This window comes from Desmodus rotundus, chromosome 3 (genome assembly GCF_022682495.2).
Source record: "Desmodus rotundus isolate HL8 chromosome 3, HLdesRot8A.1, whole genome shotgun sequence".
Lineage (NCBI taxonomy): Eukaryota > Metazoa > Chordata > Mammalia > Chiroptera > Phyllostomidae > Desmodus > Desmodus rotundus.
Window position 1 is genome coordinate 196,818,143 of NC_071389.1, and position 27,981 is coordinate 196,846,123.

The 27,981-nt window shown below is 55.3% G+C and overlaps 1 protein-coding gene across 2 annotated transcripts; it reads right to left on the bottom strand.

Annotated features, from left to right (window-relative positions):
• Positions 1–5,266: 5,266 nt before the first annotated feature.
• RANGAP1 (Ran GTPase activating protein 1) lies at positions 5,267–27,645 on the bottom strand. 2 transcript variants are annotated; one of them, XM_024579351.4, is made up of 16 exons: positions 27,426–27,645; positions 24,751–24,900; positions 20,760–20,887; positions 18,099–18,158; positions 17,351–17,530; positions 15,405–15,539; positions 14,356–14,514; positions 13,172–13,285; positions 12,684–12,783; positions 12,517–12,601; positions 11,344–11,515; positions 10,346–10,465; positions 8,927–9,029; positions 7,633–7,721; positions 7,236–7,357; positions 5,267–6,350 (listed from the first exon to the last, which is right to left on the bottom strand). In XM_024579351.4, exons 2-16 carry the CDS (start codon positions 24,860–24,862, stop codon positions 6,281–6,283), a joined length of 1,749 nt encoding a protein of 582 aa, XP_024435119.2. In that variant the 5' UTR covers positions 24,863–24,900; positions 27,426–27,645; the 3' UTR covers positions 5,267–6,280. The 2 variants fall into 2 exon arrangements, with proteins under 2 accessions (XP_024435119.2, XP_053775592.1); XM_053919617.2 differs by lacking the exon at positions 27,426–27,645 and having other exon boundaries at positions 24,751–24,903.
• Positions 27,646–27,981: the final 336 nt, after the last annotated feature.

The window sequence follows — 27,981 nt, forward strand, 5'->3', positions numbered from 1 at the left end:
AGGCACCTGGCACATAGTAGGTGCTCAAGAATGATTAACTCTGTCCTTTCCTTTTGTGATTATACCTTTACACACATTGTTCAATACTATACACGCAACTTTCTGCACTTCGTTCTTTCCCTCAACATCAGGTTATCGGGCGCTATCTTTCTAGTCATGCTCATTCTTTTTGACTGCTATACACTACTCCATGGTATAAATGTATCAACTTTACCTAATTAATCTCTGCTACCTGCACGTTTTTGCTATTATAATGTTGCAAAAAGCATACAAATAATTACCTACTTGGACACGTGCATTTTCAATGAAGCAGTTCATCCAATCATAGCAAACATTTATGTACCCTTTAATATTTCTGATGAAATTGCATCTTTCGCTATTTCATTCGGGTTGGTTTGTTTTCTAAGTAGAAATAGCGCCATGCTGTGCACACCCTTCTGCACATGCCACGGCACTCAGCAAATTCCCCATCGACAGAATCACAGTGCGCAGAATCACATCTTCTGTGTCCCACTTTCTTCACTCAACAGAGTATGAGATTCACCTGTATCCCTATTTTCTTAATCTGTTCACGTCCCTTTTTGTATAGCGTCCCATTCTGTAAGCACTCCACCACGGTGGCGTGGGGCCGAGGCAGAGAGCAATCCGCCCCAAATGCAGGCAATTGGATGTACCATTCACAGGACACTTAAATGCAGTGGGACCAACTTAAAGTTGGGCTGCTTTGCGCCATCCACTGGCAATTCTAATCACTATCAATACTGAACTGTCCCTCCCTGCGTGGACAGACCGTTGCCACCTCTGCCTCACTGAACCACAATCCTTATCCATCCCACTCTTGGTGGGCATCTGGGCTGTGTCCGGGGCAGGGCTAATAGGAAGTGCTGCATACCAGGCAGAGCAGGTTTGCACACTTTCTTCATGAACGTTTCACAACCCAATTCTGTGCGGATATAATATATGCACACACACCCCCCTACCGGTGGAATTGCTCATTTTCGAATACGCTTATTTTCAGCTCCAAGGGAGCCTGCCAGGTCCCCAAAGCAGGTGCACCAGTTTACACGTTTACTAGTGGTGTATGAGTGTTCCAGTTGCTTCACTTCCTCACCAAGGCTTGGTGTCATTTGTCTTTTTAAATTTCTTATTTATTTTAGAGAGGGGGGAAGGGAGGGAGAGAGGGAGAGAAACAGCCATGTGTGAGACACATCAATCACTTGTCTCTCACACGCCCCCAGCTGGGGACCCGGCCTGCAACCCAGGCACGTGCCCTGACTGGGAATTGAACCGGTGACCTTTAACTTTACAGGCCAGTGCTCAGTCCTCTGAGCCACACCAGCCAGGGCTGTCTTTTGTATTGTAGCCATTCCAGTGAGGATATAATGGTATCGCATTGTGATTTTAATATGTGCTTCTCTGAAGACTGATGAAATTAAGCAGCTTTTCATGTTTTTTGTGAAGTGCTCATTCTAGGCTTTTGCTCATTTTTCTATTGTCTTTATTATTTTTTAGAAACCAAATATTCTGGATTATTTTAATATGTACACTGTAATTGCTTTCTTTCAATGACTTGCCTTAATTTTACTCTCTTGTGATGCCTTCTGATGAAGAGAAACCTGCTCTCATTGCTACGTAGTGTCCATCGCCTGACTACCCTACAAGAATGGCAGACCAGGGGTTTAAGTGTAGATTGACTTATTCATCTTTTTCTTACTCCCGCGGTCTTGATGACATTTGCCTGCACTATCTCTTGAAAGATCTATAGTTTTCTCTTACATTTAAGGTTTTTTTGGTGGTAAAATATAACACAAAATTCACCGTTTTACCCATTTTATGGGTACAGTTCTGTGGAATTCAGTGCGTTCACAATGCTGTGCAACCACCCACTCCCAGAACCTTTGCATCATCCCAAACCGAAACTGTCCCGTTACACGCTAACTCCGCGTTCTGTCCTCCCCCAGCCCCTGGTAATCGCTCCCACTTTTTGTCTCTGTAAATGGGCCTTTCTCTCTGAATTCTAGGCACCTAGTATAAGTGGGACCACTATTACTTGTCCTTTGATGTCTGGCTTCTTCCACTTAGCGTTTCAAGGCTCATCCACGTTGCAGCACGGATCAAATTTCACTGCATTTTATGGCCGAATAATATGCTGTTGTATGTACGGAGTGCATTTTATCTGTTCGTCTGCGGACGGACACCTGGGTTGCATCCACTTCTCAGCTACTCTGAGCAACGCCGGGGTGCACATGGGTGTACAGGTATCTGAGTCCCTGCTTTCACTTGTTTTGGGTACAGCAGATTCAGGTGAAGCCCCCTCCTGGTTTTCCACCCTTGTCTTATTCTCTCCCCTACCTCTCTACCCAGAGGCAACCAACCACTTTCATGAGATAGTATAACTTTACTACAATATATGGCAATGCAATCTTAAGTATACTGAACAGTGTGTATTATTTTGCAACTTGGTCTTTTCAGTCAATGTTTCCAAGATTCATTTGTGTGGATGCAGGTAACTTCTGGTTTAACTGCCACATATGATTGCATGCACGTGCCAAAATCTAACCATTGTCCTACCGGTGGCCACCTAGGTTCTTTCTTAGCTTTCTGGTGCCCTTATCAAACTGCCCTTGGACTTGCCTCCCTGGCACGTGTGCGAGTTGCTCTGAGGTAGATTCTCAGAAATGAAATTGGGGGTCACAGGCTCTATGAATCCCGATTGTGCTAGTGTCTGCCAGACTGCTCTGGAAAGCGAGTTTATCGGTGCGACACCCCTCCAAGCCGTGTGCAGGACGTGTTGCGGCTGGCATCACGCTTCTCCTGTGGAATGCCTGTGCACATGCTTCGCCCAGCTGTCGGATAGATGTATATGCTCCACACCAGTCCTTGTTCTACTGCTGGGTGTGTTGCTAGGTCTTCCTACTCTATCACCTTTTCTTCCATTTTGTGGTATTTTCCCCATCATTGCTTTACATTTTTTGACATGGGCAAACTTCCTTATGGTTAAAACTTTTTGCGTCCAAAAATGCTCTCCTGTTTCCTTTTGAATATGGCTCTTAGTATGGATGGATCTGGCTCGCTTTGAAAGCGTGGTGCTTACACCCCACCCTGCCCCTGCCCGTCCCATTCAGAATGCTGGGTCTAGCCTCTCCTGTACCAGTAACAGCATCGTCACACACACGTACACGTGCCGAAGTAGACGCTAACTTGCCAATGGTGTGGTGCTGAGACTTTCTTCACCCAGCCCTGCCGAGGACCCACCTGTGGTGAGTGTGGTGTGCATGTAACCCTAGCTGGCGCGTTGTCACCATGGCAAACTGCTCCAATGGGCCACTCTGCATTTGATCCATTCCCCAACACTGGTCTGTGAGTCATTTCTAGGTTCTTGGCAGCAGGATGTGCTGCTAGGAGCGCCCTCAACCAGGCTTCCTGGGCTTTTCTAGTCCAAGTTTCAGAATAGAATTGGTGGTTTAGCCCTGAGCCGGTGGTTGCGTGCCCTTTAGCAGGAACAGCCTGGTGCTGAGCAGGCTGTTTGCATGTGGGGGTCCTAAGCCAGGGCATCTGTGATCTTGCAGATGCCAAGTCTCAGTGCTCACGGACCTGCAGCCTGTGCAAGCTTCGGGTTGCCTGTAGTTCTCAGGAGCATTTGAGTCTGGGGGGAAACTCCAAAGGCTGCAGCTTTCCCAGAACGCAGAAAGTTAGAGGCTTCCCAGCCCTTCTCTCCACCTGGAGCTGGTCGGGGGTCCTGACAGCTGAGCTGGTCTGAAGGCCGAGTGGGGCCAGGGCAGTCAGAACCCGCTCACCTGGGACCAAGAGAAAAGGACAGCCAGGCCGAAGCACCTCGGACAGGCCACTACTCAGCCCCAAGCTTGTTTCTCCTCTTAAATATCACCCGTGAGAAGCCTAAGTGGAACCTCAAGACTCAGTTCTGGCACCCGTTTTTGTTTAGAACATGCAACAATGTCTATTATGTAGGGTTTTAGAAGTTAGTTCCTCAGTCTCTCCACACGGCAAAACTGAAGTGTGCTGTTCGACGTTGCCTAGAGTAGGGAAAACTATCCCTAAAACATGCTTAACTAAGAGGCCAATTCATCTGCTGCCGTCCAAGATCGCGAGGACGAACGTGACAGACAGACTGTCCCCACTGAACCTTGGCTCACCCACTCGTCTTCTGCTACAGAGACCTGGGACACGGGCTTCTTGGGTATCACCAGAAAACACGCTGGTGTGTGAGGGGCACTGTCACGGAAAGCAAGACTCTGCTCATCCTCAAAAGTGTCGGCTGGGGTTTCCTTGTGCACAATCTTCCCGAAGATCCTGTTGCCACTGGGCCGAGCAGCCTGAGCCTTGGTCACCTCATCTGCCTCCGTGGCCTCCCTCCCACTGCATCCCTAACCCTTGAAGGCTGCCCTGCCCTCAGTGCCCACTGTCCCCACAGTGGGCCACGACTGTCGGTCTCCTGCACAGGTCTGGGAGCTCCTCAAAGGCAGCCTGCGGCCCCGGGACTCAGGACAGAGCGCCGCAAGGTGTGGGGGTTGGCGCTGGGCGAGCCTCCACCTGCCTCCTGCCACATCACCTTGTATGTAGGAGCAGGGGAAGACATCTCCTCTGCCACCCGGCCAAGAAAGAAGTCACTTGAGTGGTCCATAGCCAGTAAGAAAATGCTGCCCCTAAGAAACTTGGAGGGACCTCTTTACTCCTGTGGAGACTCGGGTACGTGGTGAGGAGGTTTGGCCGGGCTGTTCTCCCACCAGGCAGAGCAACTGTGGAAAGACTCACTCCAGGCCCCGGGGCCAAACACCCGCCAGGGGCTTCCCAGCTAGGCCCCCCTGTGAAGTGACCTTCCCAGCCAGATCCAGGGCACCCAGACCGTGCAGGGAGCAGGGCCTGAGCACAGCCTAGACAGGGTCCAGCCCAGCCAGGTCTGTACATGGAGCAGTGCAGGCACCCGTGAAGCTGTGGCCCAGACAGGTAAACAGTGAGATGGGGCAGTGAATGTGAAAGGGACCCCATTTGGGACGACCTCCACTGCCCAGAGAGGGAGAACTCCCACCCCCACAGGTCGGGGCCCGATCCCGGTACACCCAGCCCCCTCACCTGGTGGAGGGGAGCTGGCTTGCCCACACAGAGGATGTATCTGGCCTTGGTGGGAGAAACCTGCCCCAAGTGGCAACACAAGGTTGGCACGGGGATTTCTTGGCGAGACGGACTGTGCCTTATAGACCGAGGCCCGAAACCGGCCCACTTCAGGTGAGGTTTCTCAAGTCTCCACTGTTGCCACACACGACTTTATTTGGGAAGCCTCGGGCACAGCCCAGACACAGAAAGCACAAAGGGGAAAGCACAGGGTGTCGCAGGGCAACTAGGGAGGTGGCACCCATCACGAGCCCATCCGTCCCCACGCTGTTCCTGCCCAGGTCCTTTGAGAGCTCCCTAGATGGAGCTCAGGCAGCAGTGGGCCCTGCCCCTGCCCCTGCCCCCCGGGCTAGAGAACAGGTCTGGCCCTCTCCCTGTGCCCCTCCAGCTCGGCCCCAGGCCAGTCACAGACATCCCCTCGGTAGCCAGGGGAGGGCCCGCTGGGTCCGCAGCCAGTGCAGGCTAAGCACCTCCGGCTCCAGGACGCCCCGGTTTCTGCCCACTGGCTTCGTGTCCTGTCCACATGGCACGGGCACCAGGGTCTTGCCCTCTGCTGACCACCCTACAGCTCCACCATGGCCATCTCTGCCTCCCCTGCTGAGGGATCAGCACAGCAGGCACGGCGGGGACTGTGGTGGCTACAGGACCAGGGCTTGCTCGCAGGAAGCAGAGGCAGCAGCTGACTGAGCGGCCCCAGCAGGTTGGAGTGCAGCCCAACCTCAACAGGAAGTTGGGGCAGGGGGACCACGCATACAGACAGCAATGCCCCAGGCTTTAGTCCAGCCTAGGAGGGCAAGGAAGGCGAAGTAGGTGGAACTGCCACAGCCAGGAGCCTGAGGCCCAGATCAGCACAGTGCCCTTAGATGGCCATGAATGTAATGGCAGAGCAGCTCACAGCTTGCAGCCCATTTGCCTGAGGCCAGCTCCCCTCCAGAGAACCAGGGCCGGCCCAGCAGGGAGACATTAGTAACCCCAAACCCCGGCAGGAAGCACATAGCGCACGCACACCACACCGACACACATACTCGGGGACCAGCACGACACATGTGACAAAGACCCTCCCTGCTCTGGCCAGAGTCCTTCATCTGAGTCCCTTCCCAAGTCACTGGCCCAGGCTGAGGGTCGGGGAGAGGCTGCTTTGCGTCTGGGTCTAGACCTTGTGCAGCGTCTGCAGCAGGTTGTGGCGGGCGAAGGAGCAGGACTCCAGGGCGCCGTTGGGCCTGCGGGGAAAGGCGGGTCAGTGGGTGGGATGAGGACCTTTTGGGCCCCGGAGCTCAGTGGGCAGCAGAGGGGGTAGGGGCTGCTTTTGAGGCTACAAACGTTCCAGAGTCCATTTTTCTAGTTTTCACAATGACTTTTCAACGGAGATGCACAACGGGGAGGGGTGGCACTTCCTTTCTCTCCTCTGCCCCTGCCCCCACACACCAACTTTCTCCCAAGGTGCTGGATTCACTCCTAGTGCAGCTGGTCAGAGCCTCTGGAGACAACTTTGCCCAACCTCTTGGTTAGGCAAATGAGGAGACTGAGGCCTGAGGAAGGCCAGGTCAGCTGGGGCCACACAAGGCCCAAGCCTCTCCACCCACCCTTGGAGGGTCCCAGCAGGGCCTGGAGGCTCCTCATTACTTGGCTGTGGCCAGTGCCCCACCATGCCCCAGGACCCTCCAGGACAAGGACAAGTCTTCCACATCTCTGGTCCCCAGGGCAGGGCCTGTGGCTGTGGAAGACCAGCAGAGCAGGGCCAGGCCCCCAGGGGAACCCCCAGGGTTGCTGTGGGAATGGACACAGAACTGCACCCAGGGACGCTGCTGAGCCCAGGTCCTCAATCAGCCTGTGATGGGGGCAAACTCCTAACTGACCTCTGTTTCCTCATCTGGAAAATGTGGGGTGTGATGGGTCCTCTGTCTCTTACAGAGAAAGGCTCTGAGTTCTGTGTCCTCAGCTGGGCACAGGGGAGGAGGCCTCATGGGAGTTGTGGCCACACAGGAGTTGTGACAACCAATCACGGATGCCAAGAACCTGGGAGACACAAGGGGCCTCTCACAGGCCCAAGTGACCAGGCCAGAGGAGGCTCGGCTGAACACGGGAGCTGCCATGGGCACACTCACTTGGTCACGAATGCCAGCAGCAGGGGCGCGAGGGCCTTGGGGAAGTAGTCCTGCTGCACCACGTGGTTCAGTGCCATCAGGGGGCCATACAGGTTGGCAATGGCTTTGACCTTGTCTTCACTCTGCAAGGGAAACACACCGAGCAGAAGATGAGCTTCAAGGTCCCCTGGGGGACTGTAGGTCTCCACCAACCAGCCCCTGCTCAGAGAGCCCCATGGCCAAGGTCAAGCAGAGTCCCATCATGAAGACCAAGGCTGTTTTAGCAGAGCCAGGCCCAGGACAGTGTGGGTGACAGGTCCCAGCAGGACTCATGTGGCAGGGGCAGATGGACATGGCCAGCATACCCATGGTGCACTGCCCATCCCCTCTTCCCGGTTGCCACCCCTCCCAGCAGCACCTTGAGCAGACCCATGTGGATGAGGAGCCTGGTGAGGAAGGCGTTGGAGTTGAAGGATGACGAGCTGAAGGCTTTCTGCATCAAGGCATCTGTGGGGCAGAGGCGGCAGGGTGCTTACTGCACCAAAGGGCCAGCCACGGGCCGAAGGGCCTATAGCACCCCGCACCCGCCCAAGCTGGGTCCTGGGTCCTGCCTCCTGCACTATTCAGGACATGAGCACAGGTGGTGGGATGTGGACACAGGTACCAGGCTGAGGGGACAGCTAGCACCAGGGGAAGGGCTCAATCTACCAGCTGCGACACCTTGGCCTTTCCCTGTCCTGGCCTCTTAAGTAAAATGGGCTCGGGAACCTGGCACAGCTGGGGCGGAGACTGAGTGACGCAGGTCCCCCCAGGGGGAGGTTTCGGCTCCCCGTGAAGGTGAGGGAGTAAGGACAGTGGAGAGAGGGAAAAGAGCAGCCGGGGGCCTGCAGAGACCACTGCGGCATTCGCTTCGGTGCTGGGCTGTTCTGGGAGACAATTCGGGTAAGTGGTTCTCGCCAATCCCCAAGGGGCTGGGATCTCAGGGAGCGGAGCCAGACACTCCCACCTGGCACTTACCTGCCTGCCCAGCCTAGCTTCCCACGGACCCTCCTGCCTCACCCACAGTGCACCCACCCAGGAGCAAGCATCGCACACGGCTCCAGCTTCTACCCTCTTCCCTCTGCTGTGCCGCTCACCCGCAGGCCCCTCCTCTCCTCTGCCTAGCAGGACCTGGCCACCCTTGGAGGCTCAGATACATGGCGACAAGGTAAAAGGCTGATGGAGGTAATGGAGAACGAGGTGGGGACAGGAAGTCAGGATGGGGCTTGGGGTGGGGCTGGGGGACCAGAGATCCCAGAAAGCCAGGTGAAAGGTATGGTGAAAGCAAAGGACCTCCAGGTGGAGGGGACCCCACTTGCAGAGGCTCAGAGGTGGGGACAAAGGCTCAGTTCCCCTCAGCTGTCCTCTAAGAAGACAGCCTCTACAAGGGCCTTGGGACTATGACTAGCTGGTCCTGCTATGGTGGATGCCACCTGGCCTGTGTTCTAACGGCATATAGCTGTATGACTCTGGGAAAGACCTCAGTTTCCCCCTTTACAAAACAACAGAAAGGAGAGCACCCAGCAAGAACCTGACTGAGAAACAGGTGGGAAGGGCTGGAGAGCAGCTCATACATGAGCACTGGAGCAGAGGCATTCCAGTCACTAGAAATGTCACCGAGCCCTGGAGCCACCAAGAGGCAGAAGCCATCCAAGACCCATAGCCCACGTTACCTACTGCGTCCTGTACTGCTGTCCTCACTGTGGCCTCGTCCTTGAACACAGAGGACACCTTCAGGAAGGTGGAGACCACCTTCTCCGGGTCAGATGTGTCAGTCTGAAGACACAGGAGACAACGGCGGGTCAGTAGGGGCCAGAGCCCCAGGGCCTTGGTCCACAGAGGAGCCGTGCCTGGGCTCCACTGCTGCCTTGAAGAGGTCCTGGCATGATGCGGGCCTCCGTCAAGCAAGGACAGGTCCTGCCTCACCCCACACCATCCCCTCGGAGCCTGGCCTGGCCCTAGACCACGCAGGAGTGCGACACGTACAGAGCGAGTGACTGAGCAGCGGCTCGCCCTGTGACTCAGTGACACCCTCCTCGTAATCTAGCCGGGATACCCAGAATGCCACGGAGCTCGCCTCAACGGTCCTGATCATAGAGAAGTGGGAGCAACGTCGTCCAGAAACAGGACCGCCCAAGTGCTGCAGCCACTCAGTGGGACACGGGGCACGAGAAGAGCTCTACTGCCCCAGGAAAACGACGAGCCAGTGAGCGAAAAGGCCGGCCACAGGAAGGGCTCTATCATGTAACCTCATTTACCACGAAAAAGAAAGTACAGATCAAATGTAAGGGAATCAGCCAAAATGCCAAGGCCGCTGAGAGCAGGACCACTTCATTTCTGTTTATCAGTCGGCCTCTTGGAGCCTCAGATTTCTCATCTGGACAGTAAGAGTAACAGGGTCTCCACTTCCAGTTGCCAAAGGCATTAAATAAAACCACGCCCAGGTACTCAGAAGAGTGCCCAGCAGACAGCAGGTGTTTGACAATCATCTCAGAACAAATGCACGACTGAAGGACGGAAGGAATGACCAAACTGCCTATCCAACAGACGAGTGATGCTGGAGCAAGGGCCGCCTCCCTGCAATATACCTGAGCCAGCCGCAGGAGTCCTGGGTGGCAGATTGTTCTAGAAGCAGCTGGTTCTACAGAACACGCAGAAAGAAGCCTAGGGGTGTGTGTGTAAGAAATTCCAGTCCTCTGAGGTGTGGCAGGCCTGCGCACCCTATAAGCCAGAGGTCCCCAAGCTTTTTGGCACCAGGGACCGGTTCATAGAAGACAATTTTCCCACGGACAAGGGTCAGGGGAGGGGGAGATGGTCTGGAGATGATTCAAGTACACCACATTCAAGCTCATCTCCTGCTGTGGGGCCCGGCTCCTAAGAAGCCCGGACTGGTGCTGGTCCGTGGGGACCCCAGCTGTTAGGCAAGTGCGCTAGCGTCCACTCATTTACCTGCCTGCATATAAAAAGGAATGCGTGGCAGCACCCCCACCCTCGCGGACAGCCTCCCCCTCCCAGTCCCCTGTGCTCTGCCGCTTTTCCCTGACAACCGAGCAGGCACAGCGCGTGTAGGTGCCCGGTCGAAGTGCTCATACCTGTTGGGCTATCAGCACAGAACTCTTGGGCCCCAGGCGCAGAAGCTTCTCCGGAGAGGGGAAAGCCAGGAAGGTGGAGATGTCTGCAGGAGGCGGGGAGGACAGTGCGGGAGCTGGTTCCTGAGGGACAGGTGACACAGGTAGCATGTAGAGGTCCGAACCCAGACTCCTCACCCAGAATACCTGCTGATCACTGCTCAGATTCTAGAATTGCTCCTCCCACTCAGGTGCAGTTCCCCAGACGCTGGCCCAGTGGGCTCCCGGTGCACAAGCCACCTCTCTAGGACTTCAACAGCCTGGCAGACCACGTGGGCCCACGCCATGACATGCGATGCCCCAGAAATGGCTCAGAAGGCACACGGGACACTAAGGTGGACCCAGCAGGAACCGGAGTCTAGCCTGAATAAGCAAAGCCAGTGAGCCCCAGAGGTGCCTGGGGAAAACGGAGCATTGAGAACCACTAGCTATTTGTTGAAACGCTTCCGTGAAACTAGAAAAGCCAAATTCAGCAAGAGTTGGGGGGTGGGGTTTGTCCAACCCAAAGTTCTCCCAAAGCTTCATCTGGGAACCCAGGCGGGAATAGGAACCCAGGAATTAGGACACGGCAGACTCCACTCCATCAGCCTCCTGGCCAGGGAAGAGGCACCAAGTGTCCAAGCTGGGCCACGGTCCCAGCCAGTCTGTGGGACAGGCGGCTGTCCCTGCAGGTAGGTCATCGAGATAATCCACAGATGGGTGGGAAAAATAATTTCTCTTTATGCTTATTGTTTTACGCTATTCTTTTAGAACTACTTACGTACGTCTTATATGCAATGTAGCAGTGTTACATGTTACCATTTCTAAGGGAATGCATCTATACCGAGTTCAACACCAATAGAGCAAAAATAGTTTGTGGCCGCTGTGTTTAAATTCTGCCCCTATCACATGGCCCCATGAAAATGTTGGGGACACATGGGTGGGAACTGGATTCTGATCCTTGCAAACAATAAGGAACTCACCCCACTATTAGGGTCCAGAATATTCCTTGATGGTGTGGCTGGCTCCTCTCCTTGCCCTCCCTGATGTGGCTCTTCCTCCTCCTCCTCTTCTTCCTCCTCCTCTTCCTCTTCCTCCTCTTCTTCTCCTTCCTCCTCCTCGTCCTCCTCGTCCTCATCCTCACCCTCATCATCACTGCAGAGGGGAGTTGGCTAAAGCAGACCCTCCCTGCCCAGTGGCTCATGTTGGCTCTGAGGCCTGGCTCCATGAACCCAGACGGGCAGCTGTTCCCAGGGCAGGGGCAAGTGGGTCATCAGGGAGCCTGTCACTCACATCTCATCACCTAGGAAAAGCCCATGCTGAGAACCAGGTCTCGTCCCTGTCATAAAGAAGCCCCCAGACCCGCTGGGGTATACAAAGAAGGGAGAGGACTGCGGTGGGGGCCCAGGGTCTGGCAGGAATACTGCCCGGGCAGACATGTCCAGGACCATGCCCCCACCTCTTGCTGACCACAGAAAGCCGCATCTGGGGCGGGTGGAGAGGCGGGGGTTTCCCTGTCCCCTGAGGAAAACTGTCCTGTTATTTTCCCTGGACCCCGAGCCCCCTGAGCCCATCCCCAAGTGCCCAGTGCCGAGCCATAGCATAGGCTCCAGCAGTGAGGGCCCACAGCTCTGACCAGCAAATGAAGCCAGATTAGAGGTGAAAGGGGCAGAGGGAGACGGGTGCCCTCTATTGGAGGAGGCAGCCCGCCGCACCCCTGTCTCCAGTGGGCCCCGCAAACCCAGGAACCCCACCCTCCCGCACCTGTCCCTTCCTCTCTAGAGTCAGCCTCCGAGACCGATGTAGAGAACAACTCTGGACCCTCCCTCGTCATGTCACTGCCCTGGCCTCGCTCTAGCCACCCTGCCTTGCCTGTCAGCATCAGCTCAGCCCTCACCCCACCCCCCAACTCACCCGATCTCCAGGGGACCACGCCCCCCAGCCCTCCTTCATCCCTCTGCCGAACATGCAACAATTAGATTATTCTTGACCCCTCGCCCCACTAGAATAAAGTTCCAGGAGCCAGCAACCTTCACTGCCTTAATCTCATATCCCTCATGCCTAGCAGAGCACCAGGCACACAGCAGGGACTCAACCAACAATCTTTAAATGAACAAAACGAACGAGTCACTACCCACCCACAGCCCCCTCCCTACCTGAGGGACGCCAGCACCTTGGCCATGCTGAAGCTGTCCAGCACCTCCTGGAGCTGCTCACAGCCTTCTTCTCCCAGGGTGTTGCCTGCTCGCAGGGAAGGGAGCGGGGGTCAGGATGGGCATGGGGCCCACCCAGCAGGCCGGTGCCGGGGCCACCCCCCCTTTACCATTGAGGTCCAGTTTCTCCAGCTCGGCCTTGTCTGCCACGGCCTCGGCCACAGCCAGCGCAGCGTCTCTCTTGACTTCACAGAATGACAAGTTCAGCTCCTAAAAATAAGAGGAAGGGGACGTGGCAGGCAGGAATGTGGGCCCGAAGACCAGGTCCTAGTCTGAAGCCTCCGTGTCCCCAAGGAAGGGTAAGGTAGGCTCTGTCCTGCAGAGGGACAGAATGACAGCAACAATAAAAATGTCATTTACCCAGCGATAAGCCAGGTACTCAGTGTGTTTACCTGAACTCACTACGGTGACCTACATCTTGCCCTCCTCCCATTTTGAAAATGGAGACACTGCTGCTCAGGGAGGGGAAGGGACTGGACCACAGCACAAGGGAGGGTGTGGAAGAACCCAGGCCCACATGCCTTTGAGGACCAGACCCTCTGCTACCCCCCCACTCCTCCCCCGCCAATGCTGGGGAAACCTCCACCCCTAAGAGCACCTTCAGCTTGGGCAGGCCCCCGCGGACGGCGTCTGCAATGGCAACAGCGCCCCTGGAGCGCACCAGGCAATCCCCGAAGTTGATCACCTCCACCTGCCGCAAGGTCTTCAGCGTCTACAGGGAAGAAGTGGAGGCCGGGGTGAGGAGACGGGGTGAGGGGCTCACCCCGGCCCCTGGGAGCCAATGCCACACCCTGTCCTCTTCTGTATCCAGTCTGGCCTCCTCGGCTCTTCCCGTCATCCCCGTTGGCCTCTGGTGAACCCCCTTCTCCGTTTCCATGTTACAGCCAGAACCCTCTTCCTGAAGCACAAATCTGGCCACATCACACCTCTGCTTAAAACCCTCCAAAGCTCCCTATTACTTCCAGGGGAAAGTCTCAAGGGCTCAGCAGGGCCACAAGGTCCACTCTCTTCATCTCCTCCAGCCCTTACGTACACTCTGAACCCGTCACTTCACACCAGGACCACTGAGCAAGGCTTCCTCCCATTCCTGGGCCTTCCTACTTGCTGCGGACCCCTGTGCCTGAAACCTCCCTTCCACCCTTCTTGTCCAGAAAAGTCCACTGGCTAAAATGTGACCTCTTCCAGGAAGCCTGCCTCGAGTCTCATGTGAACTTCCGGTGTGATCCCCAATTCTTGCACGCACCCCTGCTGACCCCACACAGCAGCAGGACTAGCCTTTCGGGGACTCGCAGAGCCCCGTGAGGCCACTGGGGGCTATGGGGCCCTCACACACAGAAGCCCCGACGCCCAGCCAGGCAGTGTCCACAGCCCTGCGCTGTCACCGAGCAGCTGTTCCCTTCCCATCTTGAAATAGGGGCTTTCTGAAGGCTCGCCTTGGACTCAACTCTGTGAGGCCTGCGACCACCACGGGGCAGGCACTAGACAGGGGCTCGATACACAGTACCAACGAAGAACACTATCAGGCCTCACGTGCAGCCTCTGGGGTTATCTGGAGCAGCTCAGGAGGAAGGCAGGGTGGACACTCAGAGCTGCCTGAGATGGGCACAGGCTAGCTCCTGATACACGCCCTATTCTGGGCATGTTTACATGGCTGGACCCTGCGGTACATACCTGGTGGGCGGGGAGGGGGACAGAATGGCTACCTGCTGATGGGTTCCTTGCAAAGGCAACAGTCGGACCCTGCCACCGGGGCCCAACCTGGCCCTGCTGAACCCGCCTTACCTTGGCCATGGCCATAGCGCCCTTCTCAGTGAAGGTGTTGTCATTCAGGTTGATGACCCGAAGCAGGGGGTTGATGGCGAAAGCCTGGGCCAGGGCAGTGATGCCGGGGTGATTGATCCCATTCTGTGGCATGTGGACCTCCTCCAGAGTCCCAATGATCTGCGAGGGCGGGAGGGAGAGAGCAGAGAGGTGGGCCCTTAGCGCCAGGTGTGGGCCCATGTCCGTGACACACAGCAGGCGGGAGGGCCGAACCACATGCAGACGTGGGGAGGTGCTGGTGTCCGCACAGGCCAGGGCTTGCCTATGGATGTTCGGGGCAGATCAGATCTCAAAGTGTGCTCTTCAACATGGTTCATCTGAGCTGCTCCACCACCTCAGGAGAGACCCACCTGGGACTAGGATCTCCACTGAGCATAGGGGGCTGGGATCAGAGACTAAGTGACTTGCTTAGGGTGCTCCAGCAAGTGTCTTAGTCAGGTGTCCTCCACACTGTGGGACCCTGGGCTCCGGTTCACTATCAGCCATGGCCCTTGTCTGCACCACGCAGCTCTACGTGGTCCTTCTGACTTGGGGCTCTCCTGCTGCATTTATGTGACTGACATCCCACACACCACAGCCTGTTTTGGGCGTGAGGAGGGTCTTCCCTAACCCACCTGGCCCTTTTGTACCCCAGTCTTTCTTGACACTTCCTTTTCCCTGCCTGGAACACTCTGTCTCCTTATTTGTTGGCATTTTCTTGGTAGGCTTACTACTATGCATTGTATAGCTCTTACTTTGGATGCCTCTTCCTGTAGGAGGGCTTCCTGGATCCCCCCAGGCACCGTCCAATGCTCTTCCTCTGGGCCTCCAAAGCCCTTCACCCTTCCTCTAGCATGGTGGTCACCACGCTGGAATATCAAAGTCTCCTTGTCTGCACCCCATCAGTCCCTGAGCTCCCGCGGCTCAGCATGGGGAAGAGGCTTGCCCTAGGTCTCCCAGCTAAGCTGCAGAGCTGGGATGGACTCCCAGGACTGTCGGTGGTGTGGGCAGGACGGGCAGAAACCACTCACCCCAAAAGCATCTGCCAAGGCGGTGGCTCCGTCGTTCTCCAGACGGTTTCTGCCGGCCACGAAGACCTTCAGGGCCAGCGGCTTGCCCTGGGCACTGGACTTCCGGTAACACTCAGTCAGGGCGGCCGCCAGGATCTGTGGGGGAAGAGGCAAAGGGCCCAGGCCTAGCCAGGAAGCCCTTCCCCCAGCAGGGCAGCCACGCAGCTAAACTGGTCTCCAACACCCCACGCCACCCACTGGTGGTGGGTACAGGGACAAATAACTGCTCAGAAGTTCAGAGGTCACCCCTCACACATGCCCAGCATCCTCAAGTTTACAGAAAGCTTTTTTATCTATTGCCTCATGTGTGGGTTCCACCACCCTGGAGTTTAGGCTCGTGTTAGAGATGGGTGACCAAGGCCCAGAGGGAAGGGACAGACCAACACTGAATGGCTGACTTTAAGCCAGGTCCAGGGAAGGTGTGGCACGATCAGTCCACTTCCTGTCATAGGCCCTCTACCATGTGGGGACCCTCATGGGTCCCTTTCTAGCTGAAATAACGCAGGCTCCGGGACGGACATGTTCCTATGGTTGCTAAACAAGTGGCAGGCTCTGGACCAGAACCCTCAGCTTCCAGTGCTTCTTCTACGCTCCCCAGTATGTAAGGGGAGCTGGCCAAGGGGACCATGGCCCCACGGCACCCATCTGACACGCCGGTGTCCAGGCCAGCCACACAAAGCAGGGTCTCAGCTGCTGGCAGCAAAACCCGAACACCTAAGTTTCCCTGTCCTTGGGTTACTGCCTGGAGGCAACCCCAAAGCCTCAGTTCCTAGGCAGAGGTGAGATGGTGGATGGAAAACGGAAGCCTTTTACAAGGGTATCTCTGGCTCCCTGGCACACCACACTCTAGGTGGGGCTGGACCTGTTTTCTGTGCTGATTCAAACTTATCTGGGTTATAACGCACACGAAGCCTATTGCCCAGTTAGGCTGAGGGGAGGGCTGGCTGAGACGGGCATGGGAGCTCGGCCCTTGCTCTCCCCCCGGGACAAGGAGTGACAGGCACCTCTGCAGGGGAGGCCACTCTGGCTCCTCAGTCTGGGGCACTGCAAGCATCACACAGGCTCCTCTTGCTGCTCTGACAGGGCCACATGGATACAGGTTCAAATCCCACATCAGTCCCACTGTAGCTATGTCATCTGGGGCACTCAACCCAAGATCTCTTAAGCCTAAGCCTACTTATCTGAAAAAATGGCGACAGCATCATCCACCTGTCAGTGTGGGTGGGGGATTTAAAGTTATGGACCTAACACACCTTTAAAGAGATGTCCCCACTGCTGTCAATTCCTATGTCCCAGCCCTTTTCTACTTTTGGCTGGAACATCAGGGGGAGGGGAGATGGGAATCGAACTGGCGTTCAGTCTTTCTAGAATCCAGGCCTAATGGAGCCAGAAAGGAGCAGGAAGAGAATAAAACAGCCTCCTCCCTCGGAGTGGGCTCTGAGAAGAGGAGAGAAGCCTTTCCACACTGACCAGCCTGGCTGACGGCAGGATGGTGGAGGGAGGGACAAAGGTGAGTTGCGCCATCTCTTTCTGGGCTCCCTTCCCACACGCACAGCCAGGCCTTACGTGGCTCTGCCAGCTGTTCCTGGTCCACAGCAGGTCTAGGGACACCTAAAGCCTGCATTTTGCAGAGCCAGCAGGTCAGTGCAATACTGCCTCTGTGTTGCCTCGGCAACACCAGAATCGAGATGGTTGCTTAGCAACCCCACCCTCCTGAACTCCATCTCCTCTCCCCACTGGCTGCTGCCTTAGAGGCCTTTCTCCTTTGAAAAAACAACAGGCCAACCAACCCAGATGGTAGGTGGCCAAGGCACATACTTCAGATGGAGGCAAATGTCGTAGGGAACTTGGAAGGGAGGGAGGGTGAAGGGCAGTGGGGACATGAAGGAGGGGGCTGCCGCACCCACCTTGCCACCCCCGATGCCCATGCCACAGTTGTTGAGCTTGAGTTCGTGCAGGGTGAAGCAGGCGGGGCTCTTCAGCAGGGCCTCAAAGCCTCGCACGCCGTCGGGCCCGAATGCATTGTCACTTAGGTCTAGCTCCACCAGCTGGGCTCCGGCTGTGATGAGTCCCTCCCCTAGTGAGATCTGGGCAGATGAAGCTCATGTCAGTGTCACAGCCACCTGTCAGGTGCTGCTTCTGTGCCCAGGGCACTCAGGCTGGTGGGGAAGTGGTGGAGACACAGACCACTTCAGTACAGGGCTGCTAACTTATATTCCCAGGGTTGGAAACCTCACAGGGGCTCCTAATTCTGCTGGGGAGTGGGCTTAGTGTATGTGGCGTGGTCAGGGAAGGCTTCCTGTAGGAGGTGACATTTGAGCTCAGTCTGGATGAGAATCAGCCGGTCAAACATGAGATTCCAGACAGCAGGGAAAACATGAGCAGAGACACAAGCATAAAGCAGCATGCATGTGCCTGGAGGTACAGATGTGGCAAAAAAGTGCTGAGCAATCCTGGGACCCTCCTGGGCTGGGGATACCTGCAGCGCCCCAGGAGAAATGGGTGAGAAGAGGAGGCTCTGCCAGAGACTGGGGGCAGAAATGGGGCGGGGCATAGATCAGGAGGTAGAGAGTAGAAGAGGGGAGGTACTGCCCCGCCTGGCCCAAGGGGTCCCTGTGCCCAGCAGGTTGGGAAGCAGCAGCCTTGTTCACTTACCAGGGCCGGCGGGATCTCCGACCGCAGCCGCCCCGTGAACATGTCGCTCCAGTGGCATCGCTTTGAAAGGAGGAAGGGGAGAGTTAGCTGAGGCCCTCGGAGGGAGTCTGTCAACAGCGCCTCGCCTCGTGGACTTGGACTTGGACTACAGAGGACTTCTTAATTTGGCCTTTGTCCGCGAAAAGCCAGACCAGCTCTGGCCGAAGCCAGCCGGGCCTGGAGGCTCAGGAGGAGTGTCAGGAAGACCCCATCTGTTCAACCCTCTGGGTTTCCGGGAGGGGAACCAGGATGAGAGAATGGAGATGCTCTGGGCCCCATGGCAGCCGAGTGCTCCCTTCCAACACCAGTTTCCCGCATGGTGTGGGGGGCAGCGACATGAGACATGATTTTGGGTGGCGGAGGAATAGAAAAGTAAGCAACGAAGCAGCAATGAAGCTACTCTCTCTTCAAGTCTCCTTCCAACCGTCCAGCCCACCTCCAGAGGGTGACCTCACTTTGAGGCTGGCGGGTCTTGCCCACCTCCCTGCTTCCCACTGAGCAAAGGAAGAGCAGCCCTCAGGCACAGGGCCTTTGGGCAGCTTTATGGGTTGGAACACCCTGCGGATCGTGTGCATGAAGCCTCCCATTTACATTGAATATAAGGGGTTGGGTTTGCTTTTCCATTACTTTGTGAAGTGAGCTGATTTAAAGGAAATGTAAGGTAAATGGCACAGAAGTGGAGGCCGCAGTACCGAGCTGTGTCGCACTGACCAGCACGGTTTAGTCACCATGGGTATGCACAGCCCTACCCTCCACCTCAGCCGCTGTCCACCTGAAGTACCAACTCCGGCAGCTCTGGCTTTTCCTCGGCCAAACCTGGAATGACGGGACATGGGGAAGCACCTTTCCCCTGAAAGTCCAGTGCTCAAAGTGCGTGAACTAAATGCAACCTCAAGGACGAGGGGAACTGGATTTTTGTAAGAGCTATAGCAAATCACCAGCACACCTGGGCCTCAGGGGGCCCACACCAGTCTGCTCAGTGGGTCGCCCCAGCACACGGTGCTGAGGGCCCAGACAGCTAGCCGTGGCGGGTGCACCAGGTGAAGCCCCTCACACCTGGCCTCGTCAATGACAAGAGGGCAGCAGAGCAGTGAGGAGGGTGGACTGGTATCTGGACTCCAGTCCTGGCCCACGCCTGAGGTAAGTGACCATGGGCCATACTTTTCTTGCCTGTCAAGATCGAACTTGCGCACGGGTCACAGGAGATACTGTCTGCCATCGGCACGTGCCCAGAGCACGAAGGGCAGCAAGGGCTGCTCCCGTCTTCCCTGCCCCTGCCCCGGGCTCCCTCCCGCACAGCAGCAGACCTGAGATGCTGGGGTGGGTGACTCAAGGCACTGGGTCTGCACAGGGCGACAAGATGACAGGCTGAGCTCTCTCACGACACGGCAACCTCTCAGGGAGAAATATCTTTTCATGCCGGAGCCCAGACTCAGCAGAGTTCAGTGCTAGGCATGTCATGCAGATGGGCTGGTGGTGCTGGAACTTCAACCCAGGCCCCTGGATGCCAAAGCTCAGCTCCTGCAGCCTCCAGGCCCAGACCACATCTTCTCTGCTCCTGCCCTGCACAGGTCACAGGTCACTGGGAAGGGCTAACCTCTTCTGCAGGAAAAAGTCCCAGCTTCTGTTCCAGGAAAGGCCTCCCCAGGCAGGAGAGTGGAAACAGCCACTTACTTTCTGGGCTGTTAACCTGGCTGGTCTTCCCCAAGAGACAGCCAACAAGGGCCACTTCCTAAACCAGCCCCCGGCCCTCATTGGGCAAACCCCGTTTTCTCTTTGTGGCCCCCCAGCACTGTATTCCTCCCCCTTCAGAAAGCACCACGGTGCCACAGAAGGAGCGCTGAACTCAGGCGTGTGAACTGTGCTCGGCCACTTTGCAACAGCAGGAGCCTGGGCTACTACTCAGCCCCTCAGTGTCTTGGCCCCCATGACTTACAAAACGGAGTCTTTATTACCAGGGTCACTCTGAGCATTAAATGGCACGTGCAGAAGAGCCTGGCATAAGCTCAGCCTTGTGTAAATTAAGACAAACATTTCCGGTCTGCAAAGCAGGGCCCTTTCTTTCCCTCACGACACCTCGGAGGCTCCACTGCACTCATGCACGCAGTGACACCTGCCCGACCTTTTGACCATAGTAACCCACTTTTCTCAGAGAGCATCTTGAAGTCCTGGCGTTCAGTGGAACTCACTTTGGGAAACAACAGGAGGGGCACCCCTTGGATCTTCCCCTGAGAGCCTGCCATTCAGCTGTGAGGAATGCAGTTAGTGGCCACCTCGGGCTGCAGGACGTTCCCAATCCACCCGGGCATCTGAGCTGAGGCCTGGCCATTTCTGCCCAACACAAGACTCCTCTCTGGGGCCACCTTTGCTCTGGGGCGAAGGCAGGCTGAGCATTTGTGAGAAGAGGGAGGTCTGCAGCCGATTCCACGCCCTTCCTTCCTCATGGCACCAGCTCCTCATCACAAGCTGAAGGCTCTCCTGTCCAGTCCTGCTCCTTTCCCCTTTATCTTTCACACGTGTTGCCCAGTAAGCCTGTTACACTCGTAATACCATCTCAGTGTCTGCTACTGGAGGACCCGAATGGACACATCACACAGGGAGAGGGGCCCTGGGACATCTCACCTTCAACTCCGACTTCTTCTCCAAGGCCTTGGCGATGACCTTGGCCGCTTCCACGCCCACCGTGTTGCCCTCCAGGCGCAGAGCCTCTAAGCCATCAAAGTCTTCAATCTCTTTAATCACATCCTTGGCTGCCCAGAACCAAAGAAGAGAGGCTTAGACTTGCAAACAGCTGAGGCAGGAGGACCCGGCCGCTACTCCATTACTCACAAGGTCCCTGATGTGCCTACCACACGCCAGGCCCTGGCCTACAGAGGAGACCCAGGCAGGCTCGCAGTCTGGCAGGGAACACAGCCACACAGACAACGACCCTGCAACAAGTGTAAAACCAGGCACAGGTAGAAGGCCTGGGAGCCAAGGGAAAGGCCAACTTGATGCCTGGGGCAATGAAAGTGCTTGGACACCTCGTGGGTGGTATGTATGGAGCCTCACAGGACAGGGAGGGCACTGGGCCAAGTGGGGGAACAGCACCCAAGTCAGAGGGCGAGCAGGCCAGGGCCAATGGCACGGAGGCTTTCAAGGGTTCAATTATTCATGTTTGGGGTGCTCATTACTGTATTATTTTAATAATTGAAAAATTTCAAACAACCTAAATGTCCATCAACAGCGGATGGGCTGCCATGTTAACTCACTGGAGTAGAGTAACACTAATGTCATCACAAACGGTGACACAGGTGTTGGACTTAGAAAACGTTCATGTTATAGTGGTAAGTAAAGATGAGGTTATTCCACAGCATTTGGTGTGATGACACTTTAAAATAGTGTTACACATGTCCCCTCCTCCACCCCGTGTCCGTGTGTGAGCACGCACACGGGCACACACACAGGGACACAGTCCGGAAGGCAGAAGGATAGAAGCCAAATGCTAAAGCCCTCATCTCTAGGAGGTGGGATTATGAATGATTCAGGTTATAAAGTACCTTTTAAAGTACCTGTAATATGACCTTAATTATGTTTTTTAAAAAAGAAAAAAACTCAGCTATGTTTAGGGGGAGAAAAAGACTAGGAAATGCACCAAAATTAACAGTTATACCTCTGGGCTGTGGGATAATGAAGTTGCAAGTTTTTTTCCTTCTGTGTTTCTGTATTCTATAATGTGCATGTGTTAACTTTATCATTTTAACAAAACACACAGGTTACATGAACCAAAACAATCTAGTCTGGCTGGCACAGGATGGAGTGGGCTGGGGTGACATGCAGAAAAGAGATGGAGATACGTGTATACAGGAGAGAGAAGTTGAACTTGACCTTCTAGATTACAAAGCCCACAGAGGGTCTTGAGGGGGCCTCTGCACACCCCTGCCTCCCTCCACCTGCCCACCGCTGTACCTCCTCAGGGGCCCCTGCCAAGCTCGCAACAGGACCAAATCCTCACGGGCAGCACAGCCCCGATCACTCCTGTGGAGCCTGCTGCGATCCTACACCCGCCTACACGACTGCTTGACCGTCAGGTGGTGACTTTGTTAACACCGTCTGCCCGCTGGGCCATGAGCTGCATGAGGAAAGGGGCTCGCGCTGCCTCTGCTCACTACCACGTACCAATAAGCACTTACCACACTAACGTGTGCAGCTTCCACCACGGACCCATGCGTTCCCCGCACCACCTAATGAGGGACTACTGTTTCGTCTATGGTACAGGTGAGTGTATTGAGTCACACAGAGGGGACGTACATGCCTGCCAAGGTCACACAGCTAGAAAGTGGTGAGCAACGTTCATCCTCCATTTCTCATTTCACAACAAGGAAGGCAGGACAGGTAGGAGCCTCCCGTGTTATAAAAGAGGAAGCTGAGGTTTCAAGGAATGAAGCAACTCTGCTCAGCAGTTCAGGGAAAACAGCAGAGCTGAACTTCAGGCTGCTTTTCCCAAACTGAACCCGTACACCCCTCCCCCAACCCTTGCTTCTGACCTCACCCATGGCCTTTATGCAGCCCCAGCAGAGAAGCCCCTTAACTCCTCCCTGCCCTGCTGTCCCTCCCGGGTGGTCGCTCTGGAGCTGCCATCCAGTGCAATGGCTGAACGACCTCGCAGCTATTAGAAGACCTGTTCCAAAATGGGGTCCCTTAACACGCAGGGACTATCCGGTCATCGCGAGGACAGGAGGGCTGCTCAAGGCATGTTTATGCGGTCCTTAAGAGCAAGGCAAGACATGCCAGGGCCCCAAGGGAAGACGACCCTTGCAGTGTAAGCGACTTAAGTACAGGAATACATAGATGCTGTGCTTTCTACAAGCTCAGCCCTGGGGCGACTCACAAGCACAGACCGCCCATGGAAGGAAATGCACCAAACTGGGAAGAGCAGGGAAAGGAGAGTTTCAGTCCAAATGGAGTTATACCTAATTTAAAAACAGGTTAGACATGGGCCCCAACCATTCCCGAATCCCCAGCTGTTACAGGGCTGCGTGGCAGGGATGTTTCTTTTCACACTCTGCACCTCACAAAGTAACAAGTTCCAGGTGTCTGTCACTTGGTCATATAAAGCAGAAAGGCCTTTCTTTGCTCCTTAAGTGACTTCCTGGAGAGAAGAGGGCCTTGTCCTCATCATCAGCCTCGGGCCTCCTCGCTCAGGCCCCTGCCCGCCCCCTGGCCGCATGGGCTCACTCCCAGCCAAGACAGAGTCCTTCCTCAGCCTTCACTTTCCAACCTGCAAAGCGAAGACGAAGCCTACCTCAAGGGCTTTTGTGAGGACAAACTGAGATACTACTAGGGTGGCACTTAAGACTCTGACTGACACTGTTCAATGAATGGCATTTGATCGCAAATCCATGTTCACTGCCGGGAGCTGAGCACCTGCTGAGAAGGATGGACCAGGATGCAGCTGGACCTCTACTAAAATCTGGGCTCGGTGACTTACCAGCTGTATGACCTTGGACAAATTATTTAAGTTCCCCAAGTCTTTTTCCTTATGTCTAAAATAGCAACATTTGTACCTCAGGGGTGATGGAAGAATCGAAAGAAATGCAAGCACAGGGAGGAACATGGTCAACTTTCAGACCCTGTAAGAGACGTTAAGAATGTGCATCACCACGCTCCCAGGAGGCTGAGGACTGAAGCAGTCTCTGACCCCGAGGAGGGGAGCAAGCCTGCCCGCACGCCACGACAACCAGGCAAGTCCAGACCAGTTTACCTGGTTGGGCCAAAACCTTGAGGTCTTATAAATACCGATATAGGTGCCTTCAATTCCAGACGCCAGGGGACTCCTGGTTGGTCAGTGCCAGCCATGCCTTGGCGAGGGACGGAAAGACAGTCTGCCTTCTGATCCCTGGTTCTCCCCAGTGCTGGTGCCTGTACACAGGCAGGAGCGTCCTCCCCTCTCAGGGAGATTCAGCTGCATGGACCAGACCTCCTGAGAGGGCCTGGCTGTTGTCTTAATGCAGCTCCGTGAGGGCCTCAGCTCTGGAGAAGGTGACAGGTATTCCCGGATCAGCTTGGAATCACGCAGGTGAAGGTGGGGGTGGATCTTGGGAACGCCACTGTGGTGCCTCTGCCTGTCTCTTTCAAGAGATAATGAGGCCCTTCCCACCTGCCAGCCTGAGCTGCCATGGCAGAAATGCCCACCATACCCCTGGCTGGTGTGGCTCAGTGGATTGAGCATCGGCTTATGAACCAAAAGGCTGCTGTTTTGATTCCCAGTCAGGGCACATGCCTGGGTTGTGGGGCAGGTCCCCAATTGGGAGCGTGTGAGAGGCAACCACACATTGATGTTTCTTTCCCTCTCTTTCTCCCTCCTTTCCCCTCTGTCTAAAAATAAATAAAATCTTAAAAAAAAAGAAAAGAAAAGAAATGTCCACTGCAAACACGAAGACTCCAGGGAAGCCTGAGTGTGCTCAAGGGCAAACCAACGTTGAGCCTCACTGTTACATGGGCCCAGTGATAACTCCCTGAGCAGCAAGGACAGAATATGATAATGTAGCTAAATGAGCCTCTCAACAGTAAGAGGAAGGGCTCATTCCCACACTCCCTGTCCTCCCTCGGGTCAGCCCATGCAGGAACTCACCATCATCTGCAGTGTTGAGTTTGAGGCTCTTGCCCTTGAAACTCAGCTGTCCGCCGGCCACCTGGGTTTTGGCTAGTGTCTCTGCCAACTTGGCAATGTCTTCAGAGGCCATGCTGGACTCGTTGGTAGGCTCCCCTGGAAATCTGAAAACTGAGGTGGCCAAAGTTTCATTAAAAGAAATAAGGCTCGACCCTGGTGGGGCAGCTCTGTTGGTTATACACCAAGGTTGCAGGTTCAGTCCCCCCATCAGGGCACATACAAAAATCAATAGGTGGAACAACAAATCGATGTTTCTCTTTCTCTCTAAAATTCAGTAAGTAAATACATTTTAAAAGAGAGAGAGAGGGAGGGAGGAGGCTCCTGGGGTCCCCAATTGGGGAGACAGGTTAGGACACAAATCTGGGGCCTGCGCCCACCTTCCCAATAGCTACACCACTGTTTCCATTCCAGAAGTTCCATTCCAGAAATGGAAACTGCAAACTAGTAAAGGAATGATTCTAGAAAGGTGGATGAGATGGCAAGAAAACAGAAAAATCATGTTTTGCCTCTGAAGAATTACCTTCCCACTACAAGGCCTCCTCACCCAACTAACTGCCCCAGCTGGGACACCTAGCAAAGCCATGTGAGCTGCCCAGTTCCTGGGCTCCCAGCAAGTGACAGTTAAGTGTCAGGGCCATGGCCACCAAGCATCTGCCCCAAGCATGCACCTGCCGGGTCATCTTGGCTAGTCCCTGTTTGAGGGCCCCATCCCTCAAACAGGACATAGACAGCTATAGGGTCCAGGCCATCCGTCCCAGAGAAGGCCCCGCCACCCACACTGGCATGACTCTGTGGGTGGAGCCCAGGAGCCAGCCCCCCCCACATCTGGTTTCAACCCAGGCCAGGAAAGTAGATAGCCCATGGTGGTCAGACCTCAGGGATTCCTAGGAGACCAGAGGTCTCTACATCACAACAGCCACCATCACAATAGAGCAGGGGCAGAGGTTGCTGAAAAAAGGACTTCCAGCCTGGAGCGCAGTAGACTTTGGAGCACATTCTCCAAAGACGAAATGGCAGGTCATCAGGTGAGACCAAGAAGCCTGATTTCGCAGAGAGAACTAGGAGATACACACAGAGATTCTTTCCATCCAGACCACTTCCTCCCCGAATCAACTCAGCCTCAAGATTCAGCTGTGATAGCTCCCCAAGCTCCCACTGGGCCCAAGCAGCCAGCTTCCCACCCTCTTCTTATCTTAACCTTATCACTCTGGTGTGTCTGTCTTTATCAATAGGCATGAATTATTCTTCTGGGTAAGGAGGCATCCAATCATTCACTCAACATTTATGAGTACTACTACCCGCCAGACATTGTTGCAGGTACCAGGAGTACAGCAGTGAATGATAAAACAAAAACCCTGCCAGCTTGAAACATCAGTTCTAAACAAGATATATAGTATCCTAAATAAGATACTCAGTATCTGTCATGAAAAACAAACAGGGAAGGAGGCGGTAAGGAGGGGTTTTTTTGGGGGGTGGGGGTTGCAATTCCAAGTAGAGTGGTTAGAGGAGGTATTAGGGAAAAAAGAAAGACTTGAAGGATATCAGAGATGGAGCCATACAGATACCTGGAGGAAGAACATTCTTGCAAACGAAACTAACTGCTCTTGTGGGGGAGAGGAACTTCAAGGAGGCCAGTGGGGCTGGGGCACAGAGAGGAAGGGAGAAAGAAGGTAAGAAATGAGAAAAGAGAATGAACAAAAGGCCCAAATCACAAAGGTCATTTTAAGAAGTGTGGCTTTTATCCTGAGTGACGAGCAGAGCCACTGGAATGTTGCCAGCAGAGGGGAGGAGAGAGACGCGCGTTTCAAAAGGATCAATATATCTGCCGCATAGGGCCTGGCTTTTCAAAGATGCTCTAATGACAGGATGAAGTGGAATAAAGATTAGCCTGAAACTCCACCACCTCTTGCAGTTTGGGAGGGAACAATGTGAGGCTACAAAAACGGTGTGTGTGTTGGGGTGGGGGTGAGGGGCTCCAAACGGAATAGGCACACAAACTTATCAGCTGGCGGAGAGCCCATCCTTCAGTCTAGTGTACACACGCGATCCACTAGACTCAGCAAAGAGGTGAATTCATTTGTCCAAAGTCTCAAAGGAGCAGTGGCAGAGACAAACGGTAAACACACAGTCCCCTCACTTTTCGGCTCGGGCGTCACAATTTCTTAGATGCACATCCATCGCTCAGGTGAAGCGTTTGCACTGAGTCACGCCGATTCCCTCCCGAGGGCTGCTGCACTGGCCCAGGCCCGCGGCGAGTGTGGGCCTATTGGGAGGCGGCCACAAGGGAGATGCGAGCGAGTGCCAGCCGCAAGTGACAGGCGAGCAGCGCGGGAGCCGCACCCGGGATCTCTGGGCGACGCGCACCGCCCCCAGTTGACACCGACGCTAACAGGAGACGCCACTGTTGGCAGCGGCGATCAGGAGAGCCAGACACCCTCTCTAAGCCTCAGTTTCCCCACTTGTGAAGGGGTCCAGCACCCCCACTCCCACCCCTTCCGCACTTGGCCGTAGAAGGCGCAGGGGAGATGTTCAGTAGGCGCCGCACCCTCCACTTCCAGTTCCAGAGCCGCCCCGCCCCCGCTCCCGCCCCCTTCCCAGGCAGGTGACGGGGAAAGCAAAGGGACCCCCTACCCTACCGTAAACAGACTGCGTCGCCGCGTGGGGAGACCCGAGAGGGCGCGTACTCCCTCTGGGATGGGAACTGATTTAGGGTCCGGGTCAGGTCCGGTCCGAGTCGCCGCCTCCGAGGCCTGCGGTCCCGATGCCAGCCCTCCTGTCCGTCTGTTCTCCCCACTCGCGACACCACCTGCTCCTCGCAGGGCTAGGGATGATGGCGGAGGAGGAGGATTTTGAAAGCCGGCAGTTTCTTTCCTTCGATTTGATTTGTTCGAGGCCCAGACGGCCTCCCCTGCCCCCGCGCGCGCGGCCTCTCGGGTATTGTAGTCCAGTGCCCCGCGTGGGGCGCGGCGGAGCGCCACCACGAACTACCGTCCCGAGATGCAACGCGCTCAGAGCGGGCGGCCGGCCCCCTCTTCGCACTCCCTTTTCAACTTCTGGCTCTTTCTCTGGGAGGCTACAGGGCGGCATTTTGTGGTGAGCTCCCAGAAAGACTACAATTCCCTTAATGCCTAGCGGCCTCCCGTCCCAGCCCTTCTGGAAAGGTGCGCTTTCACGTAACTTTATTGACCAAAG